The 16,330-nt window shown below is 35.4% G+C and overlaps 1 protein-coding gene across 6 annotated transcripts in view; it reads left to right on the top strand.

Annotated features, from left to right (window-relative positions):
- Window positions 1–16,330, top strand: part of PTAR1 (protein prenyltransferase alpha subunit repeat containing 1) — a gene marked incomplete at both ends in the record, with an annotated part of 54,233 nt that overhangs the window by 13,074 nt on the left and 24,829 nt on the right. For 4 of the 6 annotated variants that reach the window (XM_080708850.1, XM_080708847.1, XM_080708846.1 and 1 more), the window contains 2 exons: window positions 3,741–3,807; window positions 8,824–8,928. In XM_080708850.1, the coding sequence (XP_080564976.1) occupies window positions 3,741–3,807; window positions 8,824–8,928 (172 nt within the window). The remainder of the gene's footprint in view (window positions 1–3,740; window positions 3,808–8,823; window positions 8,929–16,330) is intronic. The other 2 variants (XM_080708849.1, XM_080708848.1) reach the window with 1 other exon arrangement.

The raw sequence follows: 16,330 nt of genomic DNA, 5'->3' as shown, positions 1-16,330 counted from the left end.
TGTATTAAAAGTACAAACAGCAACTGCCATTGGTCATCCAGTTTCTTTAATGTAGAAAGGTATAGTCCAAGGGACCAAGTTCCAGTTTACCTAAATAGTGTAACAGCTTTCTGAAAAATTTTAGACATCAAAGAAATTCTAGAGGCTTTCTCATCAGGCACACCCTTTTCTGTATAGCTCCTTGACTACAAAGTGTTTTGTTGTTTTTATTGTTACTTATTTTATAGGTTTAGAACTTTAGGCATTTCTGCCTTAGGAATGTTGTCTCATTTCTTTCTTCATATATTAATTGATGTTGAAATATTATGTAGAATTAGAAAAAGTTCTTGGTGGGTAAAGTGATGTTTAGATGAACAAATATTTATGGACCAATCACTGTGTCAGACAACTATAGAGAAATGAAATAAATCTCCTTATACGCCACCCTAAACACTGAAGTGGTTATTCCAATTTCTCAGGTGAGGAGGCTGAGATCTGAAGAGGTTAAGTGTTGTAGGTAGGTAGTGAGAGGAGAGGCAGGGATGCCAACCCAGGTGGTCTGGCTTTAAGCCTGTGCCCTTGTCCTTCCCCTGCTCTGTGGACTGAGGTGGAACTGCCTTTGGGCAGAAGTCATCTTCTCTTCATCTTCACTCTGTTCAGTGCCTCACTTGAAGGTGCTCACAGAATTTGTTGACTGAATGAGTAATTTGGAGATGTATTAGGAAGGACCTGCCTCCCTGGCTATGGTATGATTAAGAAGATAATATTTATATAAGTTAACAAAGTAAGATACATGTAAAACTGAGACAAAAATTTTCTCTTACCTAGGTAGAGCAGGAAAGGCATTATGGAGAAAGATACACAAGCCCCTGAGATATAAAACATTTATTATTTTTATTTTACTATTTGAACGTAAGACATTTCTGCAGGCAAGAATAGCAGGAGGGTAAATCTGAGTTATTTTCAGAGAAAGAGGAGTTATGTCGGGAGGATGATGGAGTTGATTTCTTTCTTTTTCTTTTTTCTTTTTCTTTTTTTTTTTTTTTTTTTTTTTTGCGGGTCTGGAGATAGAACCCAGAGGCATTTGACCTCTGAACTACACCCCCTGCCCAATTTTTTATTCTTTATTTTGAAACAGGGTCTCACTGAATTGCAGAGGGCCTAAGTAGCTGAGGCTGTCCGCGAACTGCGATCCTCTGGTCTCAGCCTCCCAAATGCTGGAATTACAAGCGTGAGCCAACACACCCGGCTGTTGGAGTTGATTTCGGATGGATTATAGTGTGTGAAGGGAGGTAGTGGGGAAGCCAGGCTGAAGAGCAGTTGGGATCAGGTTCTAGAAGGCTTCATTTTCTATTGTATCTCCCCTACATCTTGTGCTGTAGTTATTATGCTCTGCTGCCTGTAATCTCTTTGAGAGCAGACTGTGTGCCCTCAAATGCCACTTCACCTTTGCTGCATTCATTTATCTCCCATGGGTACTCCAGTGCTAATTCATTTTTGCACCTTCAGTAGGCCCCAAATGTGGTATATGATTCTGCTTTACAATTATTTCATTTTGCCATTTATTATTTATATGTTCTCTCCAACTAGAGGATAACTTTATAAAAGGTAATATTAGGTCTTATTTATAATTATATGTATTCTTTCGTTCCTTATGGCCTAATTTAACGAATTCCATACTTGGAATATTTGTGGGGTTAAATGAATAGTGATACAGAGCATTGCATTATTTTTCTTGGCAAATATTAGTTTCTAAAACTACTAAAAGAAGTTATTAGGTTGTTCTTTATAGGCATAATGTGTTTATGCATGTAATAGCCTCTAATGGGAAGAAGGCAGGTAAAAAATAAATGTGTCATCCACTGTTTGTTGATAATTTATTAAATGTGACAGACTCAGTAATAATTAAATAATGAGCTCAAAATTAATGCTGTTTTCTTAAGATGGTGTGAGACTAGAACAATTGGTTTTATTTAATTTATTAAAATGACTATAGGGTGTACTTATGTATGTGTGTGTTCTTAAAATTTAAAAAGCTCATTTTTATCTAAACACTGACAGTGCCCCATTTACCTGTGTAGACAGACACTTCAAGTGCAGAAGTCACATGCTAATTGTATGACTGTATGGGCAAATTGCTTAAACTCTGTAAATCTCCATATTTTTAAACCAGAATATGACTATTTGGGGCCATAATTGTGAGAATTCAGTGAAATAATATAAATAACATGCTAAATATCATGCCTGGTACACAGTACTGGTAAATGAATTATAACAATTATTTTTATTATTTGGCATTTAATACATACTCAGTAGGGTTACCTGATTTAGTATTATTCCCTTAGGATTGATCATCTAGATTCTAAAATTCTCTTTTCAGTTTTAATAAAATAAAGATAGTATATTTAAATTTTACTGATTTTGTATTTTTAAAAATAGGCTTGCTGGGCATGATGGCACATGCCTGTTTGTAATCCCACTACTTGGGAAGCTGAGACAGGAGGATCACAGGTTCCAGACCAGCCCCAGGAACTTGGTTGCTTAGAGCAAACTAGTGAGACTATGTCTCAGAAAATAGATAGATAGACAGATAGACAGACAGACAGACAGATGGATAGATGGGGCAGGGAATATAGTTCAAAGGTACAATACCCCTGGGTTCAATCCCCAGTACCAATAAATAAATAAACAAACAAAAATACATAAAAGTAGGCTTATGGCACTTATTTGAATATGTAGGATTTTTGTTAAAGTCATGATAACATGAATAAAATATAAGTAGTAAACAAAAATACTCACAAATAGAATGTTAGTAAACAAGAAACCATTATAAATATACACATATAAATTAAAAGTAAAAACTTTTTCTGTCAGAATTTTTGTTTTTGTTGTTGTACTGAGGATTGCACACAGGAACATTCTACCCTCTGAGCTACCCCCAGTCACTTTTATTTTTTATTTGAAACCAGATCTTACTAAGTTGCTGAGGCTGCTATGAACCTGGAATCCTGTCTCTGCCTCCCAAGTACTGAGATTACAAGCTTGTGCCACCACACCTGGCTTGTCACATTCACTTTTTAAAAACAATGATATAGCTCAAAATTATAGGGACATAAGCACACTCATGTTATTATCAGTAGTGTAAATTCATATAATCCATTTGGAGGACATTGAGAATGCTTAGTAGGACCCATACTAGTTTTCATACTGTTTGGGCATAATGGTTCTACTTTAGGAAATACATTAAAAGAAAAGAATATAAGATAAAGTCGGCTTTAAAATGTTTATAGTAATTTTATCATTGTTGTGGCTATATGAAAATGTACACACAAGAAAACTTTTGCAGAAGTATGTAAATGAATTACATTAAGCGGATTGGATTATGAGTGTTTTTTTAATTTGCACATAGAAAATACTTGATATCTGTAGAGTAAATGAATAGTGGTATAGAAGTAGTTTGTTTTTCTTGGTGTAAATATTAAGTTGGCATAAAATCTATGAAAAGGTTAATTATTCTTTATAGGCATATTGTAAAATTCTATCATTGTCAACTTTTGAAAGAATAACACTTCGAAGTAAAAGCCTTGCAGATAATCTTTATATATCTGACAGGTTAGAACAGTGTGTCTATCACTGAGATGACATCGTGAGATATTTATGACTGTTGGGAGAAAGAGAAAGGGAGAGAGCTTTTAAAAAAGAGAAGCCAGGCTTTGAAGGGTAAGACTATTTGTTTTTAACATGACTTTTGTTTATTTTAGAATTAATAGATGTTACATGTACTCTGCTGCTTCTAAACCCAGACTTTACCACAGCATGGAATGTGAGGTATGTAATTATCAGTGATAAAATAAACTGTATTTCTGGAGTCTTATAAACCCTGCAAGTTGTTAGCTGTTTGGAAAGTGAAATGTAAACCATTATGTCCATGATTCTTTTGAAACTTTTTTTTTTATTGTGTGTGATTTGGCCTTATGAAGGGCCATTGCTCCATAAATCTAATAACTTCAGTGATGTTTATAGAAAATGATCTTGAAAATTCTAATAAGATGAGTAAAGTTTTATACTAGATGAATAAGAAGGTAGTTTTGATTTGTAAAACATTCATTGCAGATATGTGTTCTAATAAATTTTTACTTATATCAGTACAGTGGTTTGCATGTAAAGACATAGAATCATAGGCACATTTTCAGTGAAACATCAACTTTGGCCAGGCATGATGGTGCATGCCAGTAATCAAGTTCTTAGGAGAATGAGACAGGAGGATTGTAGGTTCAAGGCCAGCCTCAGCAACTTAGTAAATCTTTCAAAATAAAAAGTAAAATATGATTGGGGGTGTAGCTCAGAGGTAGGATGGCTCTGAGTTTAATACCCAGTACCACATATATATACCAATCAACTTTGGAAGTAAACTGATGTAACCTTGTAAAGTCTCTGTTGCAAATCAAATATTCAACAATATATTTAATTGTTGGTATGTTTCTTCTTTAGTAAATCTAGGAGATCGTGAGTGATTTTAACTGTATTTTATAGTCAAAAGATACAACAGTCCTCCTCTACTTCAGTTTGTAAGTGCTGCAGTCTTAGGTGGAAAAAATAGGGGCAAGAATAAATATTTAAGCTGATAACCTGTGATTATAGTGAGTGATGCACATATCCTGCTAGTTATTTAAAAAAAAATCCTGTTTTTCCCCCCCTACTGCATATTTGCTTGTTTTGGGGGGTAGGGGTGCTGGGAATTGAACCCATGGGCATTCTTTCTCCAAGCTACACCCCTAGCTCTATTTATTATTTTGAAACAGTCTCACTAAGTTGTTACTGCTGGCTTCAAACCTATGATTCTTTGATCTCACCCTCCCAAGTACTGGAATTAAAGGCATGTTTCACCAGGCTGGCTTGCATTTGCTTTAAAAGTTGGCGAATTACTTGATGAAAGTGCATCATAATGTACTTTTTTTTCCTTTAGTTTGTGAACTTAGAGTAAACAGAACATCTTTGAGCAACTATTACAGCTCTCACCAGGCTACAGTGATTTGTCTTTTTCACTCACCCTCTTAATTTAAATTGGTAATTTTGTATTCTGCAGATTTGATGTTTAGTTCTGACACTTGGAGCTGAGAAACCTTCAAGAAGTTACTGAATCTCTCCAAGTCTCAGATTCCTTATCTGTAAAATTGAGATAATATTAGGCTGAACCATCTGAAATTTGTCTTTTACATCAGAAACAATTGAAACTCTTCTTGGTTTCTTAACACCATTCTCTAGTAAAAGGAACTGGAGTTCTTGAAGAAGTGACTGATTCTAGGATCAGAGCAGGAAGTATATAAGATGAGCCTGGAACATCTTGTAGAGGTAGAAAGTAAGGAAAGTTCACTCCATCCCCAAAATGTTGGGTGCATACTACAGAAACACAGAAAACAATTGAAAAAGCTTCCAGTAGCAAAAACTGGATGGATTTGAGCAACAAAATAATTGGAGTAGCCCCTCTTTATCCTGGGGCGATGTGTCCCAAGATCCCAGTGGATGCCTGAAACTGAGGATAATATGTTTTTTCCTACTAAGTGACTAATGGGCTCATATAGCATGGATGTGCTGGACAAAGGGATGACTCACAACCTGAGTCATGCTGCATGTGATTTCCTTATTGCTACCCAGAACAGCATGTGATTTAAAACTTAAATTATTTCTAGAATTTCTTATTTGAAAATTTTAATCTGTGGTTGATTCATGGATGATTTTAAACTGTAGACCAAAGGGGACTATTACAACATAGTATTTATACTCCAGGGTAAAGAGTGAATATTCACACACAGTGGAATTCTACTCAGCAATAAAGAAAAACAAAATCATGTCATTTGCAAGAAGATGGAAAGACCTGGAGAACATTATGTTAAGTGAGATCAGCAAAGCACAGAAAGAGAAGGGACATATGTTTTCTCTAATATGTTCAAACTAGGGAGTATTTGGGATACCAGAGGCACTCCAGATAATGAAGGGGAAACCTCAGGAAAGTTAATAAGGCTGAGGCTGATTAATGGAGAAGCTATATTCTAATATGTGTATAAGTGTGACTGTGCAGCATGGTCAACCTGGACACTCATTGTTGAGAGGGGGAAAGGAGGATCAGGGAGGGCACCAAGCACTGTGTGAATGTATGCCATTTCAACATGATCCACATAAAAATAAGAATAAAATTAAAAATGTGAATATCCATAAGTCCATACTGACATTAATGAATCAGTGAGTAGATAGATAGTAAACAAAGACCTGCTAATTTTTCTGAAAGATTTCCCTAAAAATAGATGAAGGAAACTCCCTACTCCTTAAGTGTATACTGTGCATTAAATCATAAAGTCATAGTGATTTCTTTCCAAAAACAGTGACGGTATCTGGCATACATTAAGTCAGGTTATTCTGGTCAATATCAAGAGTATAAGTCATTTTGATAGTATTTTCCTCTAATATGTGTTGGAAATGGCAGTTTACCTGTGTGGTCTTCTCCTCCTTAGGAGGAACCCTAGTCTAATCATGAGAAAAGTATCTTATACAGTACATGACTGGTATTCTCAAAACTATCAAGTCTACCACAAACAATGTAAATATGAAAATGTAAAGCAATCTTTCCTCTCCTTTCCCTTCATAAATACTCCTACATACCATATACAAGGAAAAACATGTAAGATTGCAAAGGCAATTGACTGTTGCATTAAATATTTTTTGTTGTTGAAGTAATGGGGATTGAACCAAGGGGCATTCCACTTCTGAGCTATACTCCCAGCCCCATTTTTATTCTTTATTTTGAGATAGGGTCTCACTAAGTTGCAGAGGGCCTCACTAAGTAGCTGAGGCTGGCTGCAAACCTGTGATCCTCCTGTCTCAGCCTCCCAAGCACTGGGATTACAAGTGTGCGCCACCACACCTGGCTTAAATGTATTTTTTAATGACAAATGAGTTCTGTGTATTGAAAGAAAAATAGTAAGTCCATTCACTAAATGACTACAAATTCTCTGGGTGTCACTTCAAATTATTTTATAAAGTTTCTAACTTTAAAATGACTATAAAATGCAAATATTTATTGTCACTTTTTAGTATTTTCATTAAAAGGAAGTTATTTTTCTTATCAAATAAAAATTTAGAAATAGTACCCTCCTGCTGGGAAGAAAATTTTTTGTGCTTTTGAGGAACTAAATCCATCGAATCAGGTGACATATAAGAATGGGCTCTGGCTGCATTAGACTTAAACTTTTCTAATATAAATTAATAATCAGTTCTACCACAAAGAGAACATTTTAAAGTTAAGTGTAAGCAAATGATCTGATTTTATTATAAATAATAGAGAAATTGAGAATTAATTGGGAGCACAAGCAATAATATCAGCACTTATCAAAAACCTATCTGAGAAACTAAATGTTAAATTGTTTTTAGTGAGAAATAGATAACAAGCCCTTGTTTATCATTCTTTAAAAATGTACTGAACCTTTGGGTAGGCTTAATAACAGCTTTAAATAACAAAAACTTTACATGTCTATTTCTGGGGTTTTTTGGGTTTTTTTTTTGTTTGTTTGTTTGTTTTGTGTATGTATGTGGTACTGGGAATGGAACCCAGGGGCTTTCTATCCCCGGGTTATACTCCCAGACCTATTTTATATTTTATTTGGAAACAGGATCTTACTAAGTTGCTGAGAGCCTCACCAAGTAGCTGAGGCTGGCTTCAAACCTGTGCGATCCTCCTGTCTCAGCCTCCCAAGCGCTGGTATTACAAGCGTGCACCATTACATCTGGCTCTGTTTGTATGTTTGTATTTCAAAAAAAAAAAAAAAAAAGTAGCCTTCTGTATCCAGGCCATGCAAGTATTTCACTTGATAATACCTCTTTTGGAAATTTCTAAGCAATAGTATAAAACAAAGAAGTTGTGACCATAAAGTTTTGTTGCTGTTTTTTCCAACAATTATTTTAATATACCAAAAAGTTGAAAGCAACCTAAATGTAACAAAAGAGGGAAAGGATATTAAATTACAGCACAGCTACTGGATGAAAACTGCTCATTTACAGTGTTCCTCATAATTATATAGAACCATAGAGGAATTCTTAAGCTGTGAGGAAAGCAAGTTGTAAACGTATGCATTAAAACATATCTGCATATGGAGAAAGATAGAACAACTCAACAATAAAACCAATTTGTTTAGGAGAGTGACTCAACAAATTTTTTATCTCAGTGATACTGGGTTGTTGTGTTGTGGAGTTTCTTTTGTTTTTGTAATGAATTAGACTGTATCAAGTCCTGTTTAGAAAGCTAGAGCACTTCTTGACTGCTACTGGATCTGCCCTGTAGATACAGTAGTCAGGTCATGTGGCTTTTGGAAATGAGACCAGAAAGTCCCTCTGCCCTCTCCAGAATCAATAACTAAAGTTTCACTCTTCTCTTTCTGCTGATTATGTTTATTAGTCATTTGAAATTGAGTTTTCTGTTTGTTTGGTACTAGGGACTGAATCCTTAGGGCATTCTGCCTTCAAGATACACCTTCAGTCTTTTATTTATTTGGAAACAGAGTATTGTTAAGTTGCTAAAGCTGGCCTCAAATCTGTGATCTTCCTTTTCAGCCTCCCAATTACTGGGATGACAGACTTGTGCCACCAGTCCTGGCTGAGAATAAGTTCTTGATTACTGCATGTATCATTTATGACATTTATATATGTGAAAGTGGTTTGAGGATTTAATTTTCTCTTTTTGTTTGTTTTCTTAATCATTAGACATGCATTTCACAATTAAGTTATATTAAAGAGTCATACAAAAAGTTTAAGTAGAAAGATAAAGTAATTTTTTTTTTTTTTTTTGTTTTACAGGAAAGAGCTGATTCTCTCTGGCACTTTAAACCCAATTAAGGACTTACATCTGGGAAAACTGGCCTTAACTAAGTTTCCAAAGAGTCCAGAAACATGGATTCACAGGTCTGGTTAATTTATAGCATAGTGTTCTTCTTTAGTATTCAGAATGTCTAGAAGAGGAAGCACATCTTGCTGGTGCAGGGTCCATCATGAATTCTCAAGTTACCTACATTTAAACCTAGTAGCTATTTAAACCTAGTAGCTATCACTGGCTACCTAAGTTCTCATGGGAAATTACTCAGTCTATCATAAAGTTAATGGTTTAGTGTTCATGAGATAACACATGTAAACACTATCACAGGGCCTGCCATGTGTTAAGTGCTCAATTAATGTTAGCTATTACTAACAGTCTTGGAGTTGTGGGTTTGCATTTAAAGACTCAACTTCAGTGAGCGTCTTGGGTTTTTAAATGCATTAGATTGTGTTCCTGGTAAAGATAGTGATGACAATTGTTGTAGTTATTAAAATTAACTTAACAAGGAAGCTAAGAGCAGCTGAGGAGAATGCTGCATTAGGTGAGCTAAAAGTAGTAAGACCGTAAATGCAAAGAGAATTTTTAAAGAATGCAAATAAAGACTCTCATTCTCCTGGCTTTCATCTTCCTCTTGGTTCCCATTGTGGTTCTTATTTCACTAAAATGGAATAGTGCGGGCCTGCTGGTCAGTGCTAGTGGAAAAGTTACTCTGAAGTTTGCTCTTACTCTGCCACTCTACCTTTTCTTTAATCTGAGACATTTTTACTGCCAGTACAAGGCAGCGCCTTTCAATCTACATAGTTATATTTTTACTCCTACTACAGTAATTCAGAGTCATATGATTGTGTATTTGGACATTTAAAGGCCTGGTGAGGGGAAGGGACTTGATATTAAATATGCATCCATCAATTACTGAGTGTAAATTTTTTTGGTAAAGTGATGTTTTATTGTTTCTACTTTTCTTTGTGTGATACTGGAGATTGAATCCAGGGGCATTCCGTCTTCGAGTTACACCTCCAGCCCAATTTATTTTTATTTTTGAAACAGTTTCTCACTAGATTGATGAGAGTTACGCTTCTTGCTGAGGCTGTCCTCAAACCTGTGATCCTCCTATCTCAGCCTCCCAAGTACTGGAATTACAGGCATGTGCCACCATGCCCAGCTGTTTTATTGTTAAATAAAAGTTTGATTGATTGTGGTACTGGGGATTGAACCCAGGAACATTTTACTTCTGAGCTAACCTCCCAGTGCTATTTTATTTTAGTTATTTTATTTTTTTGAAAAGAAAAAGGTCAAGTTTATTTATTTATTTATTTATTTATTTTTATTAGTGCATTGTATTTAAATATCATAATGGGGTAAAAACTTGTGTAGACATAAATATACACATCACCCAGCCAGCCCCCACCCAGTCCCGACCTCACTCCCTCCCATGCTTAGTTTAGTGGTTGACTTCGATATGAATAAGTACATCATGCACTTTAAAGAGTTTCCCTCTCCCCACCTCCCATCCCCACAGTTAGGTTGCCTTATTTGCTTCTCTATAGGATCTCCTTTTTCACCTGGAGTTCCTCCTATGACCCCTTTCACCCTAGCTTTCACATATTAGGGAAAGCATCCAATTCCTTACTCTTTGGGACTAACTAATCTCGCTTAGCATAATGTCCTCAAGATCCATCGATTTCCCTGAAAATACCACAATTGTATTTTTTTTTTATGGCTGAGTAAAATTCCATTGTGTACATATCCCACAGTTTTGTAATCCATTTATCTGTTGATGGACATCTTGTCTGGTTCCACAGTTTGGCTATGGTGAATTGTGCAACTATGAACATAGATACACATGCATAAGTTTGGTAGTTTAGTTTCCTTTCTTTTGGGTAGATACTGAGAAGTGGTATTGTTAGATTGAATGGTAGATTTGTTCCTATTCTTCTGAGGATTCTCCATACTGTTTTCCAAAGTGGTTGCACTAATTTGCAATCCCACCAACAATGTTTTAGAGTTCCCACTTTTCCACATCCTCACCAACATTTATTGTTGTTTGTGTTTTGAATGATTGCCATTCTAGTTGGAGTTAGGTGAACTCTCAGGGTAGTTTTGATTTGCATCTCTCTGATTGCCAGTGATGTTGAGCATTTTTTTCATGCATTTATTGGCCATTTGAATTTCTTCTTTTGTGAAGTGTCTATTTAGTTCATTTGCCCATTTTGTTATTGGATGGTTTGTTTTCTTAGTGTTGAGTTTCTTGAGTTCTTTGTATATTCTAGATATTAGAATGATCTTGGTAGTTTAATGGGCATTGCGTTGAATCTGTAGATCACTTTTGGAAGGATGGCCATTTTAATATTTATTCTGGCTATCCATGAACATGGCAGATCTTTCCATCTTCTAAGATCTTCTTCGATTTCTTTTTTCAGTGTTTTATAATTTTCTTTGTAGAGGTCTTTTACCTCCTTGGTTAAGTTTATTCCTAAGTATTTTATTTTTTGTGGGTGATCCTAAGTGGAAGTATTTTCTGAATTTCTTTTTCAGTGGATTTATGTTTGTTGTACAGGAAAGCTTCTGATTTTTTAAGATTGATTTTGTATCCAGATACTTTGCTGAATTTGTTGATCAGTTCTATAAGCCTTTTGGTTGAGTTTGTTGAGTTTTCTAAATATAGTATCATGTCGTCTGCACATAGTGAAAGTTTGAGTTCTTCTTTCCCTATTATACTCCTTTGATTTCCTTTTCTTGCCTTATTGCTCTGGCTAGAGTCTCAAATACTTTATTGAAGAGAAGTGGTGATAATGGAAATCCTTGTCTTGTTCCTATTTTTAGGGGGAATTCTTGAAGTTTTTTCCCCATTTAGTGTACTGTTGGCTGTGGGCTTATTGTAGATTGCCTTTATGATGTTGAGATATGTTCCTTCTCTTCCGATTCTCTGGAGTGCTTTTGTCATAAATGGATGTTGGATTTTATCAAATGCTTTTTCAGCATCTATTGAAATGATGATGTGATTTTTGTCTTTGGTTCTGTTTACATGATGAATTGCATGGATTGATTTTCATATGTTGAACCAGCCTTGCATCTCTGGATGAACCCTACCTGGTTGTGATGTATGATTTTCTTTATGTGTTTTTGAATGAGGGTTGCTACTATTTTGTTTAGCAATTTTGCATCCAAATTCATCAAAGGTATAGGCCTGTAGTTCTTCCTTGAACTGTCTTTATTTGGTTTTGGTATTAATGTGATGTTAGCTTCATAGAATGCATTTGGGAGAGTTCTGGTTTTTTTTCTGTTTCACGAAATAGATTGAGGAGTATTAGTATTAGCTCTTCTATAAAGGTTTTATAGAATTCACTTGGGAAACCATCTGGTCCTGGGCTTTTCTTTGATGGTAGGCTCTTTATTGCTGTTTCAATCTCTTTGATTGTTATTGGTTGGTTTAAGTGTTCTATATCTTCTTGATTCAGTTTAGGAAGGTTGTATTTATCTAGAAAGTTGTCAATTTCCTCCAGATTTTCCATGTTGTTGGACTACAGTTTTTCAAAGTAGTTTCTGATAATCCTCTGGATTTCTACATTGTCAGTAGTAATATCTTCTTTTTTATCTCTTCATAATTTGGGTTGATTCTTTTTTTTTCGATTAGGTTGGCTAGTGGTTTGTCTATCTTGCTAATTTTTTTGAGATACCACCTTTTGGTTTTGTTGATTTCCTGTATTGTTTTTTTAATTCTCTACTATGTTAATTTCTGCTCTGATTTTAATAATTTTCTGTCTTCTACTGGCTTTGGGGTTAGATTGCTCCTGTTTTTCAAGGGCTTTGAGGTGTGTCATTAGGTTATTTATTTGATGATTTTCTGGTTTTCTTATGTGAGCACTCAGTGCTATAAATTTACCTCTTAATACTGCCTTCAAAGTGTCCCAGAGGTTTTGATATGTTGTTTCTTTATTTTTGTTTATTTCTAGAAATATCTTGATTTCACTTCTTATGTCTTCTATGACCCACTTTTCATTCAGAAGTGTGATATTCAGCCTCCACATGTTCATGTGGTTTCTTTGGGTCTTTTTATAGTTGATTTCTAACTTCATTCCATTATGGTTTGAAAAGACACAGGGCAGTATGTCACATTTTTTAAATTTGCTAGTGCTCACTCTGTGGCCCAGGATGTGTTCAGTTTTGAAGAAGGTTCCGTGAGCAGCTGAGAAAAATGTGTACTCCGCTATAGTTGGGTGAAATATTCTATATGTGTCCAACAGGTCCATTTAATTAATGGTGTTCTTTAGTTCTGAGGCATCCTTACTGATCTTTTGTCTAATGGTGTGATAGGGGTGTTGAAGTCTCCCAGTATTGTATTGGGATTTTTGTGTGGTTTAATGTCACAAAGTGTTTGTTTTATGAAAGTTGCTGCACCTATGTTTGGGGCATAAAAGATGATTATTATTATTTCCTCTTGTTGGATTGTTCCTTTTACTAGTAAAAAAAAAAAAATGACCTTCTTTGTCTCTTCTAATAAGCTTGGGCTTGAAGTCTAACTTGTCTGATATCATAGTTGCTACTCCTGCTTGCCTTCGAGTTCCATTGGTGTGGATTGCCTTGCTCCAGCCCTTTACCTTAAGTTTGTTTTTAATCTTTACTTGTAGGTGTGTTTCTTGCAAGCAGCTGATAGATGGGTTCTGTTTTTTAATCCATTTTGTCACTTTCTGTCTTTTTATTGGGGAATTGAGGCCATTTCAGTGTGATTATTGAGAGATGATTTTTAATTTCTAACAAGTTAAGATTTTATTTCTATTTGAAAGACTGTTTGTTCTTTTTTGCTTAGTTGTCTGCTGGATGAAAGTTCTTGTTTCTGCCGGGCATGGTGGCACATTAGTAATCCCTGCACTTGGGAGGCTGAGACAGGAGGATCGCACATGTTCAAAGCCAGCCTAGCTACTTAGTGAGGCTCTTGGCAACTTAGTGAGACCCTGTTTCCAAATAAAATAGGTCTGGGAGTATAGCCCAGAGGTAGAAAGCCTCTGGGTTCCACCCCCAGTACCACCAAAAAAAAAAAAAAAGTTCTTGTTTCTCTGGTTCTGGCATGTATTACTTATTTCTTCTTTGGAGTTAATCTCTTTTTTTTTTTTTTTTTAAATTTATTTTTTATTGGTGCAGTGTATTTACACATCATAGTGGTATAAAGAAAATACTTTTGTAGACATACATGCACATCTCGCCCAGTTAGCCCCTACCACGATCCCCACCCCATTCCCTCCCCATCCCTCCTTCCCACGCTTGGCTTACTGGTTGACATCTAGTATTATAACAATTTATACAATATTAACATTGATAATCTCACATAACAGTTTCATTTGTCTGGTACCAAACTTTTGATGACTTAAAGATAACATTTCAATATTTCTTTTTGCTTTCTTTCTTACCAGAGAATATTTTTTCTTTTTTTTTTTTTTAGGTGAAACTATCATACATTTATTTATTTATTTTTCAGAAAAAATCTATCCTGATATGGAATATGGACTCTAGATACCCAAAACAGTCTCAAAGGAGAACAAAGCTAGAAGATGTATGTTTTCTGATTTCAAACCATATAAAGCTACAATAATTGAAACAATGTAGTACTGTTCTAAAGGCAGATATATAAACCATTGGAGCTAAATAAAAGCCTAGAGATAAATTCTTCCATACATTGTCAAGTTATTTTTGACAAGGTTTCCATGAACTTTTGGTGGAGGAAATACTAGTCTTTTAACTAAATATTGTTGAAAAATAATAATAAATGAAAAAGAATAAAATTGGACCCTTATCTAACACATATACAAATATTAACTCAAAATAGATAAAAGACCTAAATATAAATCTTAATACTATAAGCTTTTAGAAGAAAATCTGGGTCATAAAACCTCACAACATTGAAATTGGAAGTGATTTCTTGGATATGATTTCAATGGCACAGGCAACAAAAGAGTAAATAAACTCCCTAAAAAATAAAAAAAAATATTGTATATCCAAAGACAATGTAAACAGAGTTAAAAGTTACTGATCCTCTTCCAAGAGTTCCTCCTATGACCCATTTCTCCCTAACTCTCACATATTAGGGAAAGCATCTGATTTCTTATTTTTTGTGCCTGACTAATCTCACTTAGCATAATGTCCTCCAGTTCCATCCATTTCCCTGAAAATGATGTAATTGAGTTTTTTTTGATGGCTGAGTAAAATTCCATTGTGTACATATCCCACAGTTTTGTAATCCATTCATCTGTTGATGGACATCTTGGCTGGTTCCATAGTTTGGCTATGGTGAATTGTGCAGCTATGAACATAGATACACATGCATTAGTTTGGTAGTTTGGTTTCTTTTCTTTTGGGTAGATACCCAACAGTGGTATTGCTGGATCAAATGGAAGATTTGTTCCCATTCTTCTGAGGATTCTCCATACTGTTTTCCAAAGTGGTTGCACTAATTTGCAATCCCACCAACAATGTCTTAGAGTTCCCACTTCTCCACATCCTCGCCAGCATCTGTTGTTGTTTGTGTTTTGAATGATGGCCATTCTAGTTGGAGTTAGGTGATATCTCAGGGTGGTTTTGATTTGCATCTCTCTGATTGCCAGTGATGTTGAGCATTTTTTCATGCATTTATTGGCCATTTGAATTTCTTCTTTTGTGAAGTGTCTATTTAGTTCATTTGCCCATTTTGTTATTGGATGCTTTGTTTTCTTAGTGTTGAGTTTCTTGAGTTCTCTGTATATTCTAGATATTAGTCCTCTATCAGTGGTGTAGGTGGCAAAAATCTTCTCCCATTCTGTTGGCTCTCGATTGAGGTTCTTGATAGTTTCCTTTGCTGAACAGAAGCTCTTCAGTTTCATGCAATCCCATGTATTGATTCTCCTTTTAATTTGTTGTGCCTTTGGGGTCTTGTTGAGGAAATGTTTGTCTGTGCCTATGTGTTGTAGTGTTGGACCTATGCCCTCTTCAAGGAGCTTCAAGGTCTCTGGTTTAATTTCCAAGTCTTTGATCCATCGTGAGTTGACTTTTGTACAGGGTGAAAAAGTGGGATTAACATCCAATTTTCTGCATATGGTTAACCAGTTTTGCCAACACCATTTGTTGAAGAGGCTATCTTTTTTCCAGTGTATGTTTTTGGCCCCTTTGTCAAAAATCAATTGGCTGAAAGTGTGTGGACTTGTTTCTGGGTCTTCTATTCTGCTCCATTGGTCTATATATCTGTTCTTTTGCCAGTACCATGCTGTTTTTATTACAATGGCTTTGTAGTATAGTTTAAAGTCAGGTATTGTGATTCCTCCTGCGTGGTTTTTGTTGCTGAGAACTACCTTGGCTATTCTGGGCTTTTTGTTATTCCAGATAAATTTAAGGACTGATTTTTCTATGTCTGTGAGGAATGATCTTGGTAGTTTAATGGGCATTGCATTAAATCTGTAGATCACTTTTGGGAGGATGGCCATTTTAATGATATTAATTCTGCCAATCCATGAACATGGAAGGTCT

This window comes from Muscardinus avellanarius, assembly GCF_963383645.1.
Source record: "Muscardinus avellanarius genome assembly, chromosome: 13".
Lineage (NCBI taxonomy): Eukaryota > Metazoa > Chordata > Mammalia > Rodentia > Gliridae > Muscardinus > Muscardinus avellanarius.
This window is presented reverse-complemented; position numbering and strand designations above follow the sequence as displayed.